The sequence below is a fragment of the Oratosquilla oratoria genome, chromosome 40 (assembly GCF_046742065.1).
Source record: "Oratosquilla oratoria isolate Oo_2021 chromosome 40, ASM4674206v1, whole genome shotgun sequence".
NCBI lineage: Eukaryota > Metazoa > Arthropoda > Malacostraca > Stomatopoda > Squillidae > Oratosquilla > Oratosquilla oratoria.
Window position 1 is genome coordinate 42,718,493 of NC_134816.1, and position 27,154 is coordinate 42,745,646.

The window sequence follows — 27,154 nt, forward strand, 5'->3', positions numbered from 1 at the left end:
CCATATAAAGGAGAAGACGGGGAGAAATCCCTTCGGGCTGCATCAAAATTTTTGCTCACACACACTACCTCACCCCCCATTCCCCCATCCATTCCATCTCGTGCATCACAACATTTTCCATATACAACCATTCTCCATTCACACCTGTCTTCTGTCCTCTCCCGTCCTTCCTCAACAGACATTCCCCTCTTCCCCAAAGCCCCCTTCACCCCATCCATCCATCTCATCCTAGGACATCCCCTCATGTTCACTCCCTCCACATCTGCCTTCCATACCTCCTTTACTAGTCTTTCTTCACTCACTTCCTAATACTCTTTCATCAACCCTATCTCCCAGCTCCCTTTCCACCCCTGTTCTCCTCCTCACCTCCTCATTTCTCACTCTATCAAGCCTAGTAACCCCCATCATACTTCTCAGACACTTCATCTCAAACACATTCAAGTTCCTTCTCTCTTCCTCTCTTATGTTCCATGTTTCTGCTCCATACAGTGCTGTTGGCACAATCACTCCTTCATACAGTCTCCTCTTAGCATCCATTCCCAAATTTCTATTCCTCATTACACTTTTTAAACCACCAAGGCATTTACTCGCTTCTCTCAATCTACATTCTACCTCCACCTTCACTCCACCTTTTCCTGCCACATTTGCACCCAAATATCTAAAACTATCCACTTCCTCCAGTTGCTCTCCCATAATGCTCACCTCCAGTCTACTGCCACTTTCACCCCTTGTACATCTCATTTTTATTTTTGTTATAATGAATAAAGGTATTTTCTTTTTGTTAAAACCAATTGTAAAAGATCACATCATGTTTAAAATCCCTTAAAATCTATAGCTTCATTGTCTGATTCAAGGAACTCTGCAAGTGTATTCTGAGTCTCATTGTTTACGCTCTCATCATATGGGTCCCAGTCTGAATCAGGCGAGTCGACTTCGGCTTCAGCTTCACTATCGTCATCAGTATTCCACAATAGATCATCCTCTTGGGGGTCGTCTTATAGCAATGATATGAGCTAAAACCATGAAATTCGGAGTGAAACTCAGGGGTAGTCTTATCTGAAGGTCGTCTTATCCCCCGAAATATACGGTATCTATCACTCTGTACATACATATATGTATGTATGTATCACTGTAACTCTGTAACTTTCCAAAGATGCATTTAGTATGTAAACTACTTGCTTTGTAGGTAGAGACTTTAGAAAAGGGAAAAAGATGTGATATTGTGAAAGTTATGTATTTATACTTCATGGGAGGTGGGCATGCAAATGAAATGTTTGGTTCAAATGGCGGATTTGATATTTTGGAGAATTCTGTGATGTATAGAATTTAGAAGTGTTAAGACATGCTTACTTTGAGATCAAATCATTGTACGATAAAAACTCAATTTGATGGAAATTGGTTTATCAAAATGTTGAATTTAATGGGATTAAGAATTGTGGATAAAGTGAGAAATGAGGTGAGGAGGAGAGCGGGGGTGGAAAAGGAGTAGGAAGATGAAAGAGTATTGGGATGGTTTGGACCGATGGAAAGAATGAATGAAGAAATATTAGTAAAGGAAGTGTGGAAGGCAGAGGTGGATGGAGTGAACATGAGGGGACGTCCTAGGATGAGGTGGATGGATGGGGTAAAAGAGCAGTGAGAAAGAGGAGGATGGGTGTTGAGGAAGGAAGTGGGGAAAATATAAGATAGGGGTGAGTGGAGAATGGTTGTGTATAGATGATGCTGTGATGCATGGAAGGGAATGGGGGGAGGTTAGGGAGTATGTATTTACCTAGTTGTATTACACGGGAAGGGAACTATGCTTGTGATGACCCGACTTTGTATTTTTCAGCATCAAGTTTTTTCTTAGAATCTTGAATAGTGTTTGCACACACTGTTTCTTTACCTAAATTATTTCATGCACCCATTATTCTGTGTGGGATATTTTTATTTATTTTTTGACAGCCCAAACGAATTACTCCCTGTCATCTCTTTCTCTGCATGAGGGGACAGAGAGGGGGTGTTGTCAAATAAATCAAGTGGCCTTGCTGTGGATGTGCTGTGTCTTACTGCATTGTTTCTGACCCAAGGCAATGGGCGAGATACAGGGATGACCCGTCATCTAGGAGGTGCTAAGATAAGAGGGAGGGTGGAGGGGTGTGGAGTGTATTCAGGGATGGAATGAGTGGGAATGATTTTATGCCTTTTCCTTTTTGGCTACCTCCCTTGTAAGGGTGAAAAAGCCTTGGTATATGTATGTATGTATATATATATATATATATATATATATGTATATATATATATATATATATATATATATATATATATATATACACATATACTGAAGGCCTCTTCCTCCTTATAAAAGAGTCGTATGTACACAATATCACAAAAGATTTACTGCAAATGCTCATGATTTTAATGAAATATAACGTAAATCAACAAAAAGTTGTATATATAGTGTTACTGTTAGGATCTGTAGAAACACCCTTGTTTGTAAGTTGAAAGTTTATTGTATTGAGCAAAAAATTGGGTGTGTAATTTTATGAAAGATTTGCAACAAATAGCCTCAGTTTTAGGGAAAAGTTTGTTATATCAATTATTATCAGAAGTTGTGTAACAGGAAGTTTGATTCACCAGACTGAATTATTTTGTTAAATCAAACTTTTACCATGTTCTGAATGAACAAAGTTAGATAACTGGATAAAAGGGGGTTGATGAAAGCATATATAAAGAGGAGAACAAGGATGGGTACTTGTATGTGACATTCCTGCAAGATGGACAACAAAGCCACCCATTTTCAAAACCTGTCAACCCACTCATCTCCATCAGAAGTTGCAACCCTGAGGGGCTGGCACTTGGTGCCCATACTCTATCTACTTGAACTGTATTACTCCCACACATGGAGAGCTGACAACTGGTGACTCATCTTCTTGCTTTATCACTTTAAGCTGGTGAGATAGAAACAGTCCCACATTCACAGAATACAGACAACAGTTTTCATGAAAGTGGCAGTTGCCGACAAGACTGACAAGTTAAACACCATATGAGGACGGAGCCTTTATTTGTACGATGTTTCGGTTAATACAGCTTTTTCAAGTACTTGAAAAAGCTGTAATAAGCGAAACGTCGTACAAATAAAGGCTCCGTCCTCATATGGTGTTTAACTCGACAGACAACAGTCCAAAGTATCTTCCCAGAGAGATCTGTTTGAGGTTCTGAGGACCGCTGCCAGCCTCTGCGGGTCTGCGGGTTTTCCGCTTAGTGAAACTCGAGGCATCAGTTGATTGGTTGATACACAAAGAAAAAGTGAATAAAACTCGAGGTATAGAATTGTGTCTAGGTTAGACAATTAGCTATAAACGGGGAGAGGCGGGGGATAGCTCCGGCTGTTGGGCCCTGTCGTAGAAGTGCTCAGTCGTCCTGTATTACCTGTGACCCAGATAATGCGGTAAGGGACAGGTATGACCCTTCATCCACTGTGCTCAGATAGGAAGGGCAATGAAAAGGCTTTTGGATGGGTGTTGGATGTGTATGCATTGATTTGGTCACCCATTTACAAGAGTAAAAAAAAAAAATAATAATAATGATGGTTATGATGATGATGATATGGTTTAACGTCACACACGCCCTCCCTATCGGAAGGCTAGGACGGTGCCCCTCACAGAGGGCTTTGTAGCCGGTGGCAGGATTTGAACTGCCTTCACCTTGACCTTCGCCACAAGTAACGATGCCCTAACCCGCTCAGCCAGTGAGCTTCCTTTAATTGTTATTAGTAATAATAATAATAGTAATGCATTTATATGTACAGTATTGCATACATGTGGTCTTCGGTTTGGTCAGGGTGTGGCAAAAGTGAAGAGTGCAGAGAGCGACATTCAGCGGAAGAAGGAGGAGGAATCGAGAGAAGTTAAGAAGCTGGGGGAACTCGAATCGGAACACAAGAGGAATGAACGTAGAATACAAGATTTCAATGAAAGATTGTCGAATGCTGTGGATGATTACCAATTCTCAGGTGAGTTTCTTTCATTATATTCAAGCTTTAATAATGTGTGCTTATGACTGATATTTATCTGTAAAACAATGTACAAGAGGTATGACTTGTTTGTTTATTTATTTATTTTTTAGATCTAATTTTTATGTGCTGAAGGACGTCAAAGACAATGATAAACTTATTTTTTGTAATTATATTTGTTTTTAAAGTATATATATATCTAACGCTTTTCCCCTTTATTAGGAAGGTAGTCAGCCAAGATATGCACCCACCCTCACCCATCCCACTCCCATATATCACCCTTTCCCCCCCTCTCCCATCTTAGCTCCTCTTGGATGAAGGGTCATCCTTGTCTCCCACTCACTGCCTGGGTCAGAAGCAATGCAGCAAGGCACAGCTTATCCATAGCAGGTTCCCAGCTCTTCATTAACATGGTGACCCTTCCTCCTTGTCCCCTCGTGCAAAAATAGAGAAGACAAGGAGAAATCCCTTTGTGCCTCATTAATTTGTGATATGATATGGTTTAACGTCACAAACTCCCCCCTATTGGAAGGCTAGGATGGTGCCCCTCACAGAGGGCTTTGTAGCATGGAATTTAATGTACCATGCCTGTGGTTCAACTTTGCTGGTGGCAGGATTCGAACCGCCATCCCTTCGACTTTCGCCACAGGTAACGACGCCCTAACCCACTCAGCTAGCGAGCTACATTAATTTGTAGTCCATTAAATTGATGTGGAACAATGGGGTTTGTCTGAGTGGAAATATAGTTTCAAAGTTTTGCTCACATTACTTAGAATGGGGATTGACTTTTTGTGATTGGAGGATCCTTGGACCCTTCACTCTGTCCCATTTAGTCTGCTCTGTATTTTCATGAGTGGAGGATGAAGGGGAAGGGTCGCCATGTAATGAAACAATGTGGATGAACCAGCTTTTGCTAATTAGCACCATTGGTGAGTTGCTGTTTTGCTTCTGATCTAGGTAGTGGGTGAGGGAACTGGATAGCCCTTCCTCCAGAAGGTGTAAAGATAAGATAGAAAACAAATGGGTTTCGGAGTGAGTGCACATATGATTTGGCGTGCCACCTCCCATATAAGGGGGAAAGGGCATTTTTGATTATGTTTGTGGCAGTGGACAAGATGCAGGAATGACCCATCATCCAGGAGGTGCCAAGATAAGAGGGTGGAGAGGAGTGGAGTGTGATAGGGATGGAATGGGTGGGAGTGGTTTTTATGCCTTTGTTTTTTTGGCTACCTCCCTTATAAGGGGGGGAAAAGCCTTTGATATATGTATGTATGTATTTATGTGTATATTTATGGTAGAGGTAGACTTGCTTATTGTGTCAATCAAAACACCAAGCATGGTACTCAACATACGTTTTTTGTGGCCAATGCCAGACTGTTTTATTTGGCTTGAGGGATGTAATTGTAGTAAAGGGATTAATATGGAAATTGTTAGGTATGCCTTTAGTTAAATAATAGTGTAACATGTGTCCAATACCAAATTTATTTATTTATTGATTTATTTATTATTATAATTTTTTTTTTTTTCAGAGTATTTTGGTAAGGTACAGTTCAGTGATGAACAAGCAGGTAAAGTAATGGAGAATGTGGAGAATACAATTGAGTGGGAGAAATCAAAACAGTTGGAGAAGAAAAAAGATTTTGAACAGCAGGAAGCAAATATTCAGGGGAAAATTACAGAACTAAGGTAATCTGAACATTGTTCTTGACACCAATGGAGAAAAAAAAATTCTTGTTGATTTATTGATTTCAATGAACATCAAATTAGAAAGCATGATTTATTCATTAAGTCAGTTTGGCTGTTATGATATTTATTGTGTTATGTCACCATGGCAGTTATTGTGTTACTTATTGTGTTGTGTCGCCATGGCTGTTATTGTGTTATTTATTGTATTATGTCACCATGGCTGTTATTGTGTTATGTTGCCATGGATGCTATTGTGTTATTTATTGTGTTGTGATGCCATGGATAGGGTGGTGCAAGAGGCAAACACAAGAGTAATGGGCTGGGGATTGGAGATGGTTAAAGAAAATGGAGAAAAGTGGGAGATGAGCCAGTTGTTGTTTGCTGACAACACTGTACTTGTGGCAGCATCAGAGGAGGGATTAAGGAAGTTAGTGACAGAGTTTGGGAAGGTGTGTGAAAGAAGGAGGTTGAAGATAAATGTGGGTAAAAGTAAGATGAGATGTACAAGGGGAGAAAATGGCAGCAGACTGGAAGTGAGTATTAACCCCTTCACTCCGGGCCAAAATCTCGCGGGCAGCATTAGCTGCCAGACGTGCAATGTTGCGTCATAATACTTGCATTATAAAAAATAAAGTTACCGCTGTATTGCTCGTTCTCTTTCACCCATGAATTTTGATAACCATAGAAAATATGATGAAGCCAGTTTACAGAGTATGGGGGTCACGTAGGTACAACTACAATTAATATAATCAAGACGCTGACATCGGCATCCTCGCGTACCCACTTGCTCCTCATGACGCCTACGTAGGCGTCATCGTATCGAAGGGGTTAAGGGAGAGAGACTGGAGGAAGTGGATAGTTTTAGATACTTGGGTGCAAATGTGGTGGGAAAGGGAGTAGTGAAGGTGGAGGTAGAATGTAGATTGAGAAAAGTGAGTAAATGCCTTGGGGGATTAATAAATGTAATGAGAAATAGACATTTGGGAATGGATGCTAAGAGGAGATTGTATGAAGGAGTGATTGTGCCAACAGCACTGTATGGGGCAGAAACATGGAACATAAGAGAGGAGTTTGAATATGTTTGAGATGAGGTGCCTGAGAAGTATGATAGGGGTTACAAGGCTGGATAGAGTGAGAAACAAGGAAGTGAGGAGAGTGGGGGGTGGAAAGGGAGTTGGGGGGTAGATTAAAGAGTATTGGGATGGTTTGTACACATGGAAAGAATGAGTGAAGAAAGATTAGTAAGAGAAGTGTGGAAGAAGTGAACATGAGGGGGTGACCAAGGATGAGATGGATGAATGGATGGGGTAAAAGAGGCATTGGGAAAGAGGGGAATGTCTGTTGAGGAAGGAATAGAGAAGACAAAAGATAGGGGTGAATGGAGAATGGTTGTATATGGATGGTGCTGTGATGCAAGGAAGGGAGTGGGGAGGGATGGGATGAGGGAGTATGTTTGACTGATAGTTTGACACAGCCCATAGGGATTTCTCCCCATCTTCCCTTTTTGTGCATGAGGGGGATGAGAGGAGGGGGGGTTGCCAATTAAATGAAGTGGTCTTGCTGTGGATGTGTTGTGTCTTTTGACCCAGGGCAGTAGGCGAGATGCAGGGAAGACCCATCATCCAGGAGGAGTCAAGAAAAGAAGGAGGGAGGGGAGTGAATGGGAGTGGAGTATGTGGGGATGGAATGGGTGGGAGTGGATTTATGCCTTTAGACTTTGGCTACCTCCCTTGTAAGGGAGAAAAAGCCTTTGGTATATGTATGTATGTGTTATTGTTTATTTATTTATTTTTTTTTTTTCAGTACAAAGCAAGGAACTTTAGAACATGTCATTAAAGAGAGAAAAGAACAGATTGACAAAGCAAGTCATAGCATACGTAAGGCTAAGAAGGACTTGATGTCTTACAAGAGTGACTTGTCTGGAGCAAATCTGAAAGATATTGAAAGGGAAAAAGAACAATTGGAAAAAGACATTGCTGCCGAGGAAAGAAGAGTGAACACATCTGAGGTGAAGTTTTAATTGTGTTTGTATTTACCTTCTTCTTTTCTTCTTCTTCTTCTTTGTCTTCTTCTTCCTCCTCCTCCCTCTGAAGAAGATGGATGAGTGGGAGTGGTTTTTATGCCTTTATTTTTTGGCTACCTCCCTTATAAGGGGGGGGGGGAAGCCTTTGGTGTATATATATACATATATACACACATATATATATATATATATATATATATATATATATATATATATATATATATATATATATATATATATATATATATATGTTATTTGCCTAGCACTGCACTTACTAACTCACACAAACCACCAAACTCACCTAACCTACACCAACTGCCAAACTATCAGCTAGTTAACTAGCTAGCTGGTATTGGGGATAGAATCCTTAGCAAATTGTCTGCAGTGAAGTGCGAGACATTGATTACCGATTCAAAGGTCATTTATCACTACTTTGGATATTTTATTTAGCTTTATGGTAGCCTTTCTCTACTATAAGAGTTCTAGATAAACACCTAAGAAGCAAGATGCTGTAATGCCTGCCATTCATTTTATATTATTTATCTGTTGTTATTTGACTGTTTATTATCATTTCCTTGATTATCATTTATTATTGTTTATCTGTCAGTTTATTATTATTTACTATTTACCTGCTTGTTTATTATTGAACTTGACCTATTTATTTATTTACTTACTGTATTATTATTTATATTATCATAATTTTTATTTATTTGTTTATTTATTTATCATTATTATTATATATATTATATTTATATGTATATATATATATTTATATGTGTGTATATATGTATGTATATATATATGTATATATATATATGTATGTATATATATGTATGTATATATATGTATGTATATATATATATATACATACATATATATATATATATACATATATATATACATATATATATACATATATATATATATACATATATATATATATATATATATATATATATATACATGTATATATATAGATATATATAGATATATATATATATATATCAACCACAATGCAATTTAATTCTAAGCCATCATCATCGGAAGAACCGTGTGGGCAACATGCAGAAATTGAAATGTAGTATGCCAGAGGAGTCAAACCTACGGCCAGCACATGACCAGTGCTGTAGTGACTTAGACCATTACACCATCAAGAGACATATATATATTTTTCATCCAACTTAGTTGTAGACCAAAAGGCCTCCTGTCGGCATGCTCCTCCTTTGTAATCCTTTGTAATATACTTCTCAGATAAGCTATCTATTGAATTAATGATATTCTCTAATTCAGGTCAACAAAGAAATTGAAAATCTCAAGTCATCTCAGTGTACAGTAGAACACGAATTTGAATCAGTCAAGAAGCTCGTAAAGCAGATGACGAAGGAAGCAGAAGCGAGGTCCCAGTATGACATGAACGTCAACGAAGTAAAAAAACTGAAGGAAAAAATTGAACATTTGTAAGTTATCATTTACGTAGAAGCTTGAAATGTTAGTGGATTGTGTCGACCATATTAGTTCAGTCAGGTTATGTTCGTATGTACGGTACCTACCAAAAGGCCTTCTCCTCCTTATAAGGGGGTGGCTGAGTCAATGCAAACACCCATTCAACACTCATCTGTCTCCTTTACCGTCTTAACACGAATGAAAGGCCAACCCGGTCTCCCACGTCACGCCTCGGGTCAAAGCAGTGCAGTGAGACATTGCGCTTCCACAATTGGACCAGACTGCCATAGCTAGTTTACCTCTACTTTTTCATTATATGGTGACCAAAACCATACAAGAATTTAAGAACAAACTAGAGGCCGAGAGATACAAAGACGGGTCACTACGAGCATAGCTCCCTTCCTGTATAATACAACTAGGTACATACATATACCAAAGGCTTTTTCCCCCCCATTACAAGGGAGGTAGCTAAAACAAAATCATAAAAACCACTCCCTCCCATTCCATCCCCATCACACTCCACCCCCTTCCCTCCCTCTTATCTTGGCACCTCCTGGATGATGGGTCATCCCTGCTTCTTGTCCACTGCCTTGGGTCAGAAGCAGTATCGCAAGACACAACACATCCACAGCAAGGCTGCTTCATTAAAATCGGCGACCCCCTCCTCTGTCCCCCTCATGCAACTAGCTAAAAACACACACACACATACACACACACACCAGCTTTCATGAAACTGGCCTCACCTCACCAGGGTGCTGTATCCACTTGGTCGTTGGCCACCATGGAGCTCCATTCCTGTCTGCACATGGCTCTTCTTAACAAGATGACATTTGTTATTTCTTCTCCTACAGATGTCCTTTGCCCATCTACATATTTTATGCACGGTCTTCCTCTTGCCTTCCTTCCTTCTATTTTTCCCATTAGGCATGTATATTCTAATTGTTGTTTCACATGACGTGTCCTACAAAGTGTAACTGCCTTTTCCTGATAGTTGCTGTTATTTCCTTCTGTATTCCTATTTGCTGCAGTATTTCTTCCTTTTAAATTCTGTCCTTGAAATTTTCAGAATCCTTCTCCAAATCCACATTTCTTCTGCTTTTATCCTGTCATGCATTTGTTTATTCATTTACAGACATTTCCCGTTCATTCCCATCTTTTACACTTTCTTCCATACTTGACAGACATTCCTTGTGCACCCAATGCCCCCTTCATCCTCTCCATCCGTCATATTCACAGTGTTCCCCATTGATCCACTCTGTCCATCTCCGCCATCTACACTCTTTTTGTCAGTCTTTCCTCACTCATTCTTTCCTTATGATCAAAACCATCTCGGTACCCTTTGATCTTCCCTGTCTGACTGAGCTCTCCTCTCCTGCAATCCGCCTCAACCTTCTCCGTTCACCCTTGTAACACCTACCCTAACACTAAAGTGACTGTCACGTGATGTTGTCAGTAATGGAGTGCCAACTTTCCCTATCTTCCACCAGCCTCACCATCAGTCCCACTGTCCGTTCTCCTCTAATGTAGTTTACAAGACTGTTCATGGTCTTTATCCTCGGGCTTCCTGATGCTCTTCTCCCTTCCACACTTCCAAATAAACAATCTCTCTCCTCTCCTGCAATCCGCCTCAACCTTCTCCGTTCACCCTTGTAACACCTACCCTAACACTGAAGTGACCGTCAAGTGATGTTGTCAGTAATGGAGTGCCAACTTTCCCTATCTTCCACCAGCCTCACCATCCGTCTCACTGTCCATTCTCCTCTAATGTAGTTTACAAGACTGTTCATGGTCTTTATCCTCGGGCTTCCTGATGCTCTTCTCCCTTCCACACTTCCAAATAAACAATCTCTCTTCAATTATCCACCTTGTAGGATATATTTACCCAGTTGTATTTTACGGGAAGGGGAGCTATGCACGTGGTGACCCGCTTTTGTATCTCACAAGATCAAGTTTGTTCTTAAATTCTTGTATGTCCCAGAAATTTTAGCTGTCATCCCCCTCATATCTCTAACCAGGCTTCTTTCCATTCCTGCTCTCCTCAATACCTCCTACCTCCTCAATAATACCCATCACACTCCTCAAACACACTGAGGCACCTCTTTGCTGCCTCCTTCAAGTTCCGAGTCTACTCTGTACACAATGGGCTCCATCACTCCTTCATCCCTGGTTACCTATTTCTTGTGACACTCGTCATTTCTTCTAAGACATTTGTTTACCTTCTTTGCACTAATTGATTTTCATCTCCAATGTCCATTTGTCCATTCAGTGATATATGAGCCCACACACAAAAAAAAAAAAAAAAAAAAATTAAAACAGGTTGTCAGCATGCATTGTTTGGAGAGAGCAATTGAAAAAAATGTAATAACATGTTTATCAATATTCTCTCTGGTTGTGTGGTTTGACTTGGCCATCCTACATAGGGGAGGGAAAGGGGGCTTTAGCATATGTAAGGTATTACACTTATTAGGTAGGTATTACAATTTGAAATATTTTAGTGAAGATTAATTTTTCTCACAATACTGTACTTACAGGAAACGTAAACGAGAAGATGATATTGAACAATTATTAGGTGAAAATCGTAAAGGAAACTTGAAAAATGAACTTGAAGCTCGTATTGCAAATTTGGTAAGTTTCTCTCATACTTCCTCCGTTTACCTCTCCTCTCTCTCTCCCTGTCCCTCTACAATAATCCACCACCCAAACACACAAAACATCCACGCGGAAAGATATTCACGTCTGGATGACTCAACAAGCCCTTCAAGAAAAAACACTAAACAGCAACCCACAGATATAAGTCCCACAGAGATAACCTTTCTACACCAGACAAGAACCACACTAACTCCCCTGTGCTCAGGTCACTCTACGTAAACACGGCAAAGGAAACACAGACTGGAAGCGAAGCGTTTATTCCTGATGTTTCGTCTATTGACGAAAGTCGGTAGACAAAAAGTCAGGAATAAAGGCTTCGCTTCCAGTCCGTGTTTATGTGACTTGTTCACGTGGATTTTCAGGTCACTCTGTCGTTGAGAGAGTTCCAACAAAGAATAGACCTGGCCACAGATTTAAACTGTCCTAGATGCAGTCACCACTCTTAAATTCTTTTATAAAGTAGGTATTCATTATTGTTTGAACTTCAAAACTTTGCCATTGTTTGACTCATGATCTATTGTTGTCCTCATTTTATGTTACTTTTTGGTTTATGCATTTCAGAGGGATGACTTGGCAGATTTGGATATCGAGAAGCAAGGTCTCAGCAGAACGGAAACAAAATTGGAAACTCAAATAAAGAGTTGCCAGATTAATATAGAAAAGAAGGAAGAAGAAATCAAAGGTAGGAGAATCGACATGAATTTAAGGTGTGTGTTTTTATTTACATGACTTGTGGGATAGAAGAGCCGTACCCTCATTTTATGATATTCACATATTCAGATGATGTTCTTATGGATGATTTTACCATTCCATTTTCTGAATGTGCTTATGTTATAGAGGGAAGTGGAGTATGTTGGGGATGGAATGGGTGGGAGTAGTTTTTATGCCTTTCCTTTTTGGCTACCTCCCTTGTGAGGGGGAAAAGCCTTTGGTATATGTATGTATGCTTATGTTATATATGCATACAACACCTATATATATACATACATACACTATAAGACCTTTTCCCCCATATTGAAAGGGTGGCCATTTCAAAGTATACATTCACCCAACACCCATCCCACACATATCAAAATTCTAATCATTGCCCTTCCCATCTCAGTACCATATGGATAAAAGGTCATCCTTGGTCCTCACCACACTTGTTGTGTTAAAGGAAATGGTACACCAGTTTCCCAAGTGCATTGTCATCCACAAAAGACAACTAACTCACCTCCCTCTTCCTTCCTCTCTCACTCACCTACTCCAAACCTGTGTAGGGGGGTGAGGTAGTACACGTGAGCAAAATTTGATGCAGCCCAAAGGGATTTCTTCCCGTCTTCTCCTTTTATGCATGGGGGGATGGAGAGGGGGGTCACTGATTTAATGAAGCGGCCTTGCTGTGGATGTGCTGTGCCTTGCGACACTGCCTCTGACCCAGGGCAGTGGACAAGGTGCAGGGATGACCCGTCATCCAGGAGATGCTTAGATGGGAGCGAGGGTGAAGGAGAGTGGAGTGTATTTAGGGATGGAATGGGTGGGAATGATTTTATGCCTTTTCCTTTTTGGCTACCTCCCTTGTAAGGGGGAAAAAATCCTTGGTATATGTATGTACTACCCTCTCTATGAGTCAATCAATCTGTTACACCCTATTTCTCTTACAGGAAGACCACAGTTCCCAGGTTATCGGCACATCAGCCCAAAAATCACTCAAGGAAGAAAAACGGTTATTGTGTGGGTATGGTTAGGCTTGGGCAGTGTAGGGCAAGGTATTTGGTGTCTTCTGTGTGATGGTTGCATCTGGGGGAGTATGTTTCCGTAGCCAGGCCTATTCTGTGGTGATAATGTCTAGGATAATGACATGAATGGAAGCATACTAGTGTTCTTGGTTCTCTTGGGAGAGAGTTTTTTTCTTTGGAGTTGATGGAGTAGGGAGTTATATATATATATATATATATATATATTTTTTTTTTTTTTTTTTTTTTTTTGGGGGGGGGGGGTGGTGGTCCGGGGGAGGAAGGAATTCTGCAGATATGGAAGAAGTTTTTGGGTAAAGGTAAGGATGTCCTCTGGGTTTTTATGGATTTAGAGAAGGCATATCACTGGGATAGTTTGGACATATGAAAAGAATGAGTGAAGAAAGATTAGTAAAAAAAAGTGTGGAAGGCAGTGGTGGATGGAGTGAACATGAGTGGACAACTGAGGATGAGATGGATGGATGGGGTAAAAGGGGCATTGAGCAAGAGAGGGATGTCTGTTGAGCTTGGAAGGGAGAAGGCAGAAAAGTGGAGAATGTCTGTGTATGGATGACATTGTGATGCACGGAAGGGAGTGGATGGGGGATAGGGGGGGTTTAGGGAGTGATTATGTGTGAATGATATTTTGACGCAGCCTGAAGAGATTTCTCCCTGTCTTCAATGTTACTGCATGAGGGGATGGAGAGGGTGGTCACCGATTAACCCCTTCCATACGGTGCCGCATACGTAGGCGGCATGGCAAGTGGATATGCGAGGCTGCCATAATGGCGTCTTGATTATATTTATTGTAGTTGCCCCTGCGTAATGACATACTCTCTAAACTGTCTTCATCACATTTTCTATGGTTATCAAAATTCACGGGTGAAAGAGAGAATGATCGATATAAGCGGTGACTATATTTTATGATGCGAGTATTATTACGACACATCGTACATCTGGCAGCTAATGCTGCCTGCGAGATTTTGGCCCGTACTGAAGAGGTTAAATGAAATGGTCTTGCTGTGGATGTGCTGTGTCTTGCTGCATTGTTTCTGACCTAGGGTCATGGGTGAGATGTAGGGATGACCTCATCCAGGAGGAGTTAAGATGAGAGGGAGGGAGGGGTGGAATGAGTGGGAGTGGAATTATGCCTTTTGACTTAGGCTGTCTCCCTTGTAAGAGGGAGAAAGCCCTTGTTATATGTATTATTATTATTATTAAGAAGAATTACATGTTTCATTTCAGAAATGAAGAGGAAGATTGATTCAATATGTCAGGGGGAGAATCTAGAGTCAACATTGGACAAGACCAACATCGGTATTGAAAATTTAAGCGTAAGTTTGATATTACTTTGAACAATAATCCATTTCTTTAGTTTTAGCATTAAGATAGGTCTAGGGAGAGCTATCAGAACAATTGTTAAGATCAATGAATCCATTGCCCCAGTCTTTCTTGCAGAAAACTGTGGCTGCCAGGAAACTGGTAACAGTCATCAGGCAGGTCCATAAGTCATGTAGAAAAGAGCTATTGACTTATGGTCCCACCCGGAGGCTGTTGTCATAAGTCACGTAGAAAAGAGCTATTGACTTATGGTCCCACCTGGAGGCTGTTGTCATAAGTCACGTAGAAAAGAGCTATTGACTTATGGTCCCACCTGAAGGCTGTTGTCATGAGTCACATAGAAAACAGCTATTGACTTATGGTCCCACGTGAAGGCTGTTGTCATAAGTCACATAGAAAAGAGCTATTGACTTATGGTTCCACCTGAAGGCTGTTGTCATAAGTCATGTAGAAAAGAGTTATTGACTTATGGTCCCACCTGGTGGCTGTTGTCATAAGTCACGTAGAAAAGAGCTATTGACTTATGGTCCCACCTGAAGGCTGTTGTCATAAGTCATGTAGAAAAGAGCTATTGACTTATGGTCCCACCTGGTGGCTGTTGTCATAAGTCACGTAGAAAAGAGCTATTGACTTATGGTCCCACCTGAAGGCTGTTGTCATAAGTCACGTAGAAAAGAGCTATTGACTTATGGTCCCACTTGAAGGCTGTTGTCATAAGTAATGTATAAAAGAGCTATTGACTTATGGTCCCACCTGGAGGCTGTTGTCATAAGTCATGTAGAAAAGAGCTATTGACTTATGGTCCCACCCGGAGGCTGTTGTCATAAGTCATGTTTAAAAGAGCTATTGACTTATGGTCCTACCTGGAGGCTGTTGGTGGATTCTTGGAGACCTTGGGTCCACTGCAAGAGAGACAAAGGGAACAAATTATTGATTGATCTTTTACACCTATTCTTATTGTTCTCCCAAATTGTAAAGACAAGGTTGGAGATGAAGACTTAGAATGAAGCGAAAAAATGATGCATACAAATAATGTGAGGTTGTGAGTCTTTTTTACCCTCCATGGGTTAGTTGGTAAGAAAAGGGCCTAGCAACTCAGGTCTACATTCATTTCCCAGATGCAGAAGCCACAGAGTTATTACTAAGGTATCATGGTTGTAGTAATAGTGTCTCATACTCACCAGTTTATCTTGCCTTGTTTCAATATATGTATGTGTGTGTGTATTTACGTAGGTGTATTCATTGGAGGTGCCAAGATAAGAGGGAGGGAGGAGGGTGGAAGGGAGTGGAATATGTAGAAAATGGAATGGGTGGGAGTGGTTTCTATGCCTTTTTCTTTTTGAGTACCCCCCACCCCCCCCCATGTAAAGGGGGGGAAAGCCTTTGGGGTATGTATGTATGTATGTATTCCTTAGGAAGGGGAGGTGTGCTCGTGGTGTCCCATCTTTGTATCTCGCAACATCAAGTTTGTTTTTAAATTCATGTATGGTGTTTGCATGATGTCACCCCCAATTAATTTTTTTTTTTTTTTTTATATATACCCTCTTATAATGATATAATATTCCCTTCTACTTTTATCTACAGAAAGAATGTGGTAATCTGTCAAGCTCCATCACTGTGCTTAGGCGATTTATCTCTAAATTAGGTGAAAAGAATTGTTGTCCTCTCTGCCATCGAGACTTTCCCTCCAATGATGATGTAACTCAACTACAAGAAGAGGTGAGTAATTATTTGTGTTTAGTGAAGAACTGGGATTGGGTAGGGAGAGGTAAACTAACCAAAATGCTTAAGTAGTACAATCTCCAGTACAGGAGATTCTGAAATTTGAACATAAAGTCAAGAATGAGTTCATAGAAATTAAGCAAAAGGTAATAGAAAACAGTTCTTGATAGGGCTAGATGTATGAGGAAAAGGAGTTGAAGCAAATAGTAAGTATTTAGAACAATGTTCCCTCTAATATTTTGTTGTGAATGTGTGTAGAAACTGGCTTGTGTACAAACTTTGCCTTCCCTGAAAAGTATGTACACATCCATGTGAGTCACCATCTGAGCATTTAAGCAAATACGCACAATTTGTAAGATTGTATTACCTCCAATTATTGGTTTGACAGTGGGTAGTTCCCATATCTTTAGAGAATTTATATGTTGATGTTTGGGTGAAACTTCTTTATTGAATGGATTTTGATATAATTTGAAAAACTTGTGTGTACAGATTTTTTCTTTATGTACTCTAGTTGTAAAACGTGCATGTGCATATGCGCGCAGCTTAAAGGTAACCTTGATTTAGAAATATACTGATTTGAAGAACCAAATGTGAAGATTACTTTATAGAAGGGTAGCATAACTTCTGTAGAAATCATTCAGTCTTTTACCTCGTGTCTCTTGAGGTTCCCACCCAGGTAGCTGGCATTGGCCATTGGGCAGGTATAGAATTCACTTGGGAGAAATATTGTGTTGTTTCCTGACAATTGTTAGCCACCTCGTGTATTGACATAACCAGTTGCATGAAACTGATTGCACGCATATGATTTTAATCTACGGAGGTAGATTGTAAATTGAGAGAAGCAAGTAAATGCCTTCGGGGATTAAAAGGTGTAATGAGAAATAGACATTTGGAAATGGATGATAAGAGGAGATTGTATGAAGGGGTGATTATGCCTACAGCACTGTATGGGTCAGAAATGTGGAACATAAGTGAGGAAGAGAGGAGGAGTTTGAGTGTGTTTGAGATGAGATGCCTGAGAAGTATGATAAGGGTTACTAGGCTGGATAGAGTGAGAAACAAGGTGAAGAGGAGAATGGGGGTGGAAAAGAAGATGGGAAATAGGGTTGATGAAAGAGTATTGGGTTGGTTTGGACACATGGAAAGAATGAGTGAAGAAAGATTAGTAAGAGAAGTGTGGAAAGCAGAGGTGGAGGGAGTGACCAACGATGAGATGGATGGATTGGGGACAAGGGGAGTTGAGAAAGAGGGGAATGTCTGTTGAGGAAGGTAGAGAGAAGACAGAAGATAAGAGTGAGTGGAGAATGGTTGTGTATAGATAATGTTGTGATGTACGAAAGGGAGTTGGTGGGGGATGGGGAGTGAGGGAATATGTGTGAATGATATTTTGACGCAGCCCAAAAGGATTTCTCCCCCGTCTTCTCTTTTTCTGCATGAAGGAACGGAGATGAGGTGTCACCGATTAGATGAAGCAGCCTTGCTGTGGATGTGCTGTGTCTTGATACATTGGCCCTGGCCCAGGGCAGTGGGTGAGATGGAGGGATGACCCTTCATCCAGGAGGAGCCAAGATAAGAGGGAGGGACGAGGTGAACGGGAGTAGAGTATGTGGGGATGGAATGGGTGGGAGTGGATTTTATGCCTTTGTGTTTTGGCTATCTCCCTTGTAAGGGGGAAAAAGCTATTGGTATATATTTAAATATATATATATGTATGTAAATGTTGTGGGTTGATGAGGTTTGAATTTATGCATAAAAGAAAGACGTTAAGTTTTGATGTATAGTTGCATTGCATATAAACACCAAAGTTAACCAATGACCTACTTTGTTTCTTTAGCTGGAGTCCAAGATAAGCCGTATTCCGAGTAAACTGGGAATAGCGAAGGACCGTTTGAGTCTCCAGAAGAAACGCTACGATGAGATGCTGCAGCTCAAACCACAGCAAGAACGGGTCAACAAGACCATAAAAGAACTTGACACCTTGAGGTTAGCGTTTACTTTGACGAGTTTCATTACAGTGAGACCTCTCATTAACGAACGTTAATTAGCTGTGTTTGCGGTGTTTTCACTCTGTTTTCGGTGTTTTGGAGTGGTTTTTGGGTGGCATAGTGATTGCACACACTGAACAACAGCACCAAAAACACCGAAAACACAGCGAAAACACCGCAAACACAGCTAATTAATGTCTGTTGATGAGAGGTCTCGCTGTACTTTGAAGTTTTGTGTGAAAGTCGAATATGAGATGTTGAGGTGAGTGTTGGTTTTAGCCAGGGGCATGTAATGTCACTATGGCCGTTTAATTTTATGCTTGCATGGAATAATTTTCTATATATCTATATACCAAAGGCTTTTTCCCCCTTATAATGGAGGTAGCCAAGACACTCCCATCCATTTCACCTTTGCATACTCCACTCCCATCCACCACCCTTTCCTCCCTCTCATGCAAACGCCTCACGGATGAACGGTCATCCCAGTCTTCCGCCCATGGTCCACTTCTTTTATTCTGGCCGCTACCAGGCTTTTATAATGGAATGAAGAGCCTGGTATGGTAGCAGCCGGTATAAAAGAAGAAGGGCCCTTTTGTATTGAAGAAAAAAAATTAGAGAGAGAAAGAGAGAGAGAGAGAGGGGAGGAGGGAGAGGGAGGGATAAAATTATTTCATAGGAAATTGAATTTTTTTGTAGATGCATTGGTGTAGTTTTTCTTATGAGGCTGGAATGAATGAAAGGGATGAATGAGATATTATTAAAAGGGGTAAGAGGTTCTCTCTCCCATGCCTACATACAGTGCTTGTCAGTAAATGGCATATAGGAGTTAAGAAAAATATATATTCAAGAGATACTTGTAACACTGCTTCTGACCCAGGGCAGTCGACAAGATGCAGGGATGACCCGTCATCCAGGAGGTGCCAAGATAAGAGGGAGGGTGGAGGGGAGTGGAGTGTATTAGGGATGGAATGGGTGGGAGTGGTTTCAATGCTTTTGTCTTTTGACTGCCTCCCGTGTAAGGGGAAAAAAAAGCCTTTCGTATGTATAATCTTGGCACCCATCATCCAGGAGGTGTCAAGATAAGAGGGAGGGTAGAGGGTGGAGGGGAGTGGAGTGTATAGGGATAGAATGGGTGGGAGTGGTCTTTATACCTTTGTTAGGTACCTCCCTTGTAAGGGGGAAAAAGCCTTTGGTATATGTATGTATGTATTTATATATGTATTTATATACATATATGTTATGTGTATATATATATATATATATATGTATATATATATATATATACGAATATATATGTATGTATTGTATTTATATATATTTAGGCAGGGGTTGGAATCTGACAAGATGTCCTTGAAGGAGAGCAAAGAGAAACTTGAAGCCAAGCAAACTGTGATTGACATGATTAAGAGTGACCAGGATGTTGCGCAGACCATCCAGCCTGATGTTATCACTATTGACAACAACCAGAAGAAAATTCAGCAGCTGACTGATCTCATCGAAGACCTAAAAGTGACTCTTGGTTCATCAGGTAAAATATTTATTATTTCTCTCTTGCTCTCTGTTGCTCTCTCTTTGTACACAGCCCATCTACCCCGGTATTTTTGTATTTTCCGTAATCTACCCACTTAGTGAATCTTACATCTCGTCAGATAATTTTTGTTCTAGTATTTGTTGCTTCCTTCTAACTTCCCGTTCCTCTCTTTTCAGTTCTTTTATTTAGTATATGATATTGTAACTATTTTATAATATTATATCCTGCTTTAGGTGTCTGGGTGGTTATACATTACCACAGGATCCAATACCGGGTACCTAGAAGTTGGTCTTTTGAGACATAGATGTCAGAGAAAATGGTATCCTTTCCATGTGTTGAAAATTTGCCCAACACCTTTACCCCCACATGAAGGTGCACCTCAGAGGGGCTGATTTGGTCTTTAGAGCAGGCCCAGGAGATATATATACAGTATATATATATATATATATATATATATATATTGACTATATTATGACAAATAAAACTGAAGGTAGAAGAAGCAGACGAGGAGTAATGGGAGAATTTCACGCTTTAACGTTTCGACCCGCAGGGTCTTGATCACAAAAGCGTGAAATTCTCCCATTACTCCTCGTCTGCTTCTTCTACCTTCAGTTTTATATATATATATATATATATATATATATATATATATATATATATATATATATACATACATACATACATACATATACCAAGGCTTCTTCCCCCTTACAAGGGAGGTAGCCAAAAAGGGAAAGGCATAAAAACACTCCCACCAATTTCATCCCCACATACATTTCATCCCTATATATATATATATATATATATATATATATATATATATATCTGTCAACTCTGTATTTTCTTCACCTTTTCACATAAGCAGAGCTAACCACTTGTAACTACTCCCTCCCCTGAGTGCTACAATAAGGTGATGACACAGAAACAGTCCTACACAAATGTTTCCTCCCACAAAGATTTATGGGAAGGTCCAAAGACTGCTGTTGTTGTCGTTCCCTAGACTGTCTGTCCAAGCAGTCCCGTCTCCCCAAGGAATGCCACAGCCGAAACTGGGTTTTCCCACAGATCCTCTATAGAGTGTATGTTGTGTTGTTTGCATGCATGATTGTGTATAATGCAGTCTTCCATTATGTGTTGTATGGTATGGGGTGAAGTGTTACATCCTGGGCAGCTGTTCACAATGCGGTCATCCAGCCTCTATTGGTAGCTTAGAAGTGCTGGGTGGTGGCTGCACCGCAGTCTGGCCAGGTGGACTCTGTCCTTCCGTGGGAGAGAGGATTCAGAAGGGTGGATATCAGGGGGTCTGGCATGCAGCAGTGTGTTGTCTTTCAGTGTGTTAATGGAGCGGTGAGTGATATGATTATGAATATGTTTCTGGAGGCTGGTATTTGGTGGTTGTGGAGGAAGAGAAGAGAGTATCTGTGCGTGATAAAGGTCTTTGGGTGTTGTTTTAATGTTTCTTGGTGTGTGTGGGTGTTCTGCTATGTAGTGTAGCAGGTGTGATGTGTTTGTGGTGGCTGCGGCAAGTGTTTGTGTGCCTCTCATGTCGAGGTGGTCCTTGACTTTGAGGACTTTTGTTTCATGGTGTAAATGGTCTGTAGGTTTTGTATTTGTGCAGCCTGTAATTGTTTTTATGGCTTTGTCTCGTATGATTTGAAGGGTGTTGTGGTGTGTCTCACTGAGATTAGGAGCCCATGCAGGACTCGCATAATTCAACACTGAGCATATGCATTGTTTGTATATTGTTGTATTAGTTTCTTTGTTTTGTCCAAAGACTGTTAACAGCCATTGTTGGGCCGTGGGGTTTCCAGTCCATGGAATTTGAGGCAGCAATTGTTATACATATACAGTACTACCTCTCATTAATGGACATTAATTTACTGTGTTTGAGGTGTTTTTGCTGCGTTTTCGGTGTTTTTGGTGCTGCTGTTTAGTGCTGTGCAATCACTATGCCACCCAAAAAACGCTCCAAATCAACGGATTATTCACATCAATGGACACCATTACCCCCCTTTTAGTCCATTAATTAGAGGTAGTACTGTATACAGGAATGGAGCAGTGCTTGTTAGATACAGTCTATTCTTAAATTTATCATACTTAGTATATGCATATTTTAATTTTTCCCACACAGATAATGATATGTCATTGGAAGAAGCCATGGGGAAACAGACCGAATTGGATGAGAAGACCAAGAAATTGCGAGCGGAAATTGAGAATAAACGAGAATGCCTCATGGACCATAACAAAAAACTCCAGAGCTTGATGGAGAGGAAGAACAAAGCGGTTACCAAAGAATTAGAAGTAGGAGTTTTCCCCATTTTCTTTTGTCGTTTTTGTTGTTGTATTTACCAAGGAATTAGAAGTCGGAGTTTTCCCATTTTCTTTTGTCATTTTTGTTGTATTTACCTAGGAATTAGAAGTCGGAGTTTTCCCACTTTATTTTGTCATTTTTGCTGTTGTTGTATCCTATCTGTGGTTTTCACTGGAAATCATTTCCATTGTATATTCTATCTTACTATTTTAACATATTCTTTAAATTATGTATGCTGTGGGTACAAATCCTTTAGATTACTTGATTTCTTTTGCATTCTCCTGTTACAATTTACATTTGTGCTCATATGTTTGGTTTGCTGTTCATTTGTATTTTGAAGGAGTAGAGATAAATGTGGTTATAATAACCTCTGTAGCAGGATCAGAGGAGGGATTGAGGAAGTTAGTAACAGAGTTTGAGAAGGTGTGTGAAAGAAGAAAGCTGAAGATAAATGGGTAAAAGTAAGGTGATGAGATGTACAAGGGGAGAGAGTGACAGCAGGCTGGAGGTGCATTAAGGGTGAAAGACTGGAGGAAGTGGATAGTTTTAGATATTTGGGTGTGAATGTGACAGGAAAGGGAGGAGTGGGGGTGGAGGTAGAACGTAGATTGAGAGAAGCGAGTGAATGCCTTGGTGGATTGAAAAGTGAAATGAGAAATAGACATCTGGGAATGGATGCTAAGAGGAGGTTATATGAAGGAGTGATTGTGCCAACAGCAATGTATGGGACAGAAACATGGAACATGAGAGAGGAAGAGAGAAGGAGTTTGAATGTGTTTGAGATGAAATGTCTGAGAAGTATGATAGGGGTTACTAGGCTGGATAGAGTAAGAAATGAGGAGGTGAGGAGGAGAACAGGGGTGGTAAGGGAATTGGGAGATAGGGTTGATGAAAGGATATTAGGATGGTTTGGACACATGGAAAGAATGAGTGAAGAAAGATTAGTAAAAGATGTATGGAAGGCAGAGGTGGAAGGAGTGAATATGAGGGGGCGTCCTAGGATGAGATGGATGGATGGGGTGAAAGGGGCATTACAAAAGAGAGGAATGTCTGAGGAGGAAGAAAGGGAGAGGACGGAAGATAGGGGTGAATGGAGAGGGGTTGTGTATAGATGATGCTATGATGCATGAGGGGGAGTGGGTGGGGGATGGGGGATGAGGAAGTATGTATGAAAAAAAAAATGACGCAGCCCGAAGGGATTTCTCCCTGTCTTCTCCTTTTCTGCATGAGGGGATGGAGAGGTGGGGTTGCTGAATTAATGAAGCGGCCTTGCTGTGGATGTGCTGTGTCTTGCGACACTGCTTCTGACCCAGGGCAGTGGACAGGATGCAGGGATGACCCATCATCCAGGAGGTGCCAAGATGAGAGGGAGGGTGGAGAGGAATGGAATATGCAGGAAGTGGAATGGGTGGGAGTGGTTTCTATGCCTTTTTCTTTGTGGCTACCCCCCATGTAGGGGGAAATACCCTTTGGTATATGTATGTATGAATGTATTACAATTTTTTTAAAATTATTGTGACTGCTTGAGCAAATTATCTTATACTGTATATGACTTATTTTCATCAGTAAAGACAACCTACCTCCTAACTTCATCTTCTTTGTTTTTTATTTCTATTTTTATTTATTCAATTTTTTTTTTGGTTTGTTTTGCTTTGATATTTTGAACTAACTAAATATTGATTAGTTTGTAGGAGAGAAGCCAAACACAGAGTATGGGGTCCAATGTATTTAACGTTTCGCCCAGCAGGGCTTCTTCAGAAATAACATAGTGGACAAACATCTGACTCCTTATATAACCCGAGCTTGTGGGGAGAAATGAACATGAAACTGGTGTAAACACAATTTGCGTAAATTGCTTGTTACTTTGTTGTTAAAATTGCTAAAGGTTTATTTATTGTAATAGATTCATTGTTTTGATTTATCGCTTGGGTTGTATAAGGAGTCAGATGTTTGTCCACTATGTTATTTCTGAAGAAGCCCTGCTGGGCGGAATGTTAAATACATTGGATCCCATAATCTGTGTTTGGCTTCTCTCCTACAGTGCTGTTGCAGTCGTTACTTCTTTTACTCGTATTGATTTCTCCCCGTCTTCTCCTTTTATGCATGGGGGGAGGGAGAAGGGGGGTCGCCGATTTAATGAAGTGGCCTTGCTGTGGATGTGCTGTGTCTTGCGATACTGCTTCTGACCCAGGGCAGTGGACAAGGTGCAGGGATGACCCGTCATCCGGGAGGTGCTAAGATGGGAGGGAGGGTAGAGGGGAGTGGAGTGTATTTAGGGATGGAATAGGTGGGAATGATTTTATCCCTTTTTCTTTTTGGCTACCTCCCTTGTAAAGGGGAAGAAGCCTTGGTATATGTATGTATGATTGCCTTCTTTGTTTTTTATTCCAATTGCTGTGCTTTCTTTGCATTTTTGAGCTAAGTAAACATTGATTGTCAGATTCCTGGGCATAGGGGTTTCCTCACAAGTCTGTTTATTATTATAGATCAAGAAGAAAGAGGAAGACACCCAAAAACTGCAGAATGATATTACAAAATACGAGGAGGATAAGAAGAGGCTAACTGAAGAGATGGAGAAGGCACAGGAATCTGTGACACCCATAAAGTATGAAGTAGATTCCAAGAACAAAGAGAAAGCTAATATCACCAAGGAAAAGGAAAATTATATAGAGAAGAGCAATAAGGAGGTAAGTTTAAAGAAGTTTGTGGTTCGAAGTAGGTAAAAGTGGGCGTAAAACGGGAATCTGCACATGCCAGAAGAAACAGTGGATCAGTTAACCCCTTCACTCCGGGCCAAAATCTCATGGGCAGCATTAGCTGCCAGACGTGCGATGTTGCGTCATAATACTCGCATTATGAAAAATAAAGTCACCGCTGTATTGTTCGTTCTCTCTTTCACCCGTGAATTTTGATAACCATAGAAAATATGATGAAGCCAGTTTACAGAGTATGGGGGTCATGCAGGTACAACTACAATAAATATAATCAAGACACCGACATTGGCATCCTCGCGTACCCATTTGCTCCTCATGACGCCTACGTAGGCATCATCGTATCGAAGGGGTTAATCCATTGTTGCCCCAAGTGTTAAGTGGGAAACCAACAATCCCACAACAGTTGGGAACAGTCTCCAGAACCTCACACACACACACACACACACACACACACACACACACACACACACACACACACACACACACACACACACACACACACACCAACAAACATCAAAACAACACCCACATACCTACATCACACACAAATACAGTACTACCTCTCATTAACAGACGTTAATTAGCTGTGTTTCCGGTGTTTTCGTTGTGTTTTTGGTGTTGTTGTTTAGTGCTGTGCAATCACTATGCCACCCAAAAACCACTCCAAATCAACGGACACCGTTACCCCCCTTTTAGTCCGTTAATGAGAGGTAGTACTGTACTCTCTTCTCTTTCTCCAAAACCACCAAATAACCTCTGGAAACATATTCATAATCACATCACTCACTGCTCAATTAACACATTAAAAGACAACACATTGCTGCACGCCAGACCCCCTGATATCCATTCCTCTGAATCCTCTCTCCCACGAAAGGACAGAGTCCACCTGGCCGGACTGTGACGCGGCCACCACCCAGCCCTTCTAAGCTACCAGAAGAGACTGAATGACCGCATCGTGAACAAATGCCCAGGATGCAACACTTCACCTCATGTTATTCAACACGTCATGGAAGACTGCATTATATACAATAACGCACACAAACATCGCAACATACATTTCATAAAGGATTTGTGGGAAAACCCTGTTTCGGCTGTGACATTCCTTGGGGAGACGGGACTGCTCAGACAGACAGTCTAGGGAACAACAACAACAACAACCTCTTGCAGATTTCTCTGGGAAGAACCTTTGGACTCCTGCCTTTGTTGTGCTAATGTAGGTCAGTTTCCATGCCAACAGCTGAAAGTAGTTGGGAGAGGAGAATAGTGTCCGGTTGTCAGTTCTCCGTGTGTGAGAAGGTGTAAGAAATAAAGTTGATAGAAAATCATCTCAGGCCCAGTCTGGAGACAAAGTGTCAGCCCCTCAGGGTTGCACCTCCTAATGGGGGTGAAGAGGTTGATGGAGTTTGAAAATGGGGAGCTTTGTTGTCTGTCATCGAGGATCACCGCATGTATTTACCTAGTTGTAATATACGGGAGGGGAGCTATGCTCGTGGTAACCTCCAGCGTATTTAACATGTAAACATACAGTTGAACATTCAATAACAAACACCCATATTATGAACAAGATTTATAAAAAAAAATTGTCTCCGATAACAAACAATATTTTGGGGGTATGAACACATACACCTACGTCTTTGCACACAATCCCACCAACTCTGCAATGCTTTGGTGCATTTGCTGTAATTATTTCAATTAGTGAAAGTTTCAGTTTAAGAACAGTCACGGAATGGATTAAGTTTGGTATCTGAGGTTCCACTGTACATCACAAGCCCCATGAGACTGTGTGTTTGATGGTCAGAACAAGTGTATATGGAACTTGCTAGGTCATTGTATTAACAGTCTTCCCCATTTTGATCTCATCCATCTTATTAAATCCAGTTTCATTGACCCATGAGGTGCCAAGATAAGAGGGAGGATAGAGGGTGGAGGGGAGGGGAGTGTATTAGGGATGGAATGGGTGGGAATGGTTTTTATGCCTTTTTCTTTTTGTCTACTTCCCTTGTAAGGGGGAAAAAGCCTTTGGTATATGTATGTATGTAT

General features: G+C 40.7%; 1 protein-coding gene across 1 annotated transcript in view; it reads left to right on the top strand.

Moving 5' to 3' along the window:
• Window positions 1-27,154, top strand: part of LOC143020823 (DNA repair protein RAD50-like) — a 50,870-nt gene that overhangs the window by 13,608 nt on the left and 10,108 nt on the right. Inside the window, exons 9-20 of the mRNA XM_076177636.1 lie at window positions 3,823-3,994; window positions 5,524-5,680; window positions 7,484-7,688; window positions 8,994-9,160; window positions 11,678-11,771; window positions 12,357-12,477; window positions 14,756-14,844; window positions 16,436-16,570; window positions 18,408-18,556; window positions 19,881-20,086; window positions 22,221-22,390; window positions 24,887-25,087. Of these exons, the coding sequence (XP_076033751.1) occupies window positions 3,823-3,994; window positions 5,524-5,680; window positions 7,484-7,688; window positions 8,994-9,160; window positions 11,678-11,771; window positions 12,357-12,477; window positions 14,756-14,844; window positions 16,436-16,570; window positions 18,408-18,556; window positions 19,881-20,086; window positions 22,221-22,390; window positions 24,887-25,087 (1,866 nt within the window). The remainder of the gene's footprint in view (window positions 1-3,822; window positions 3,995-5,523; window positions 5,681-7,483; window positions 7,689-8,993; window positions 9,161-11,677; window positions 11,772-12,356; window positions 12,478-14,755; window positions 14,845-16,435; window positions 16,571-18,407; window positions 18,557-19,880; window positions 20,087-22,220; window positions 22,391-24,886; window positions 25,088-27,154) is intronic.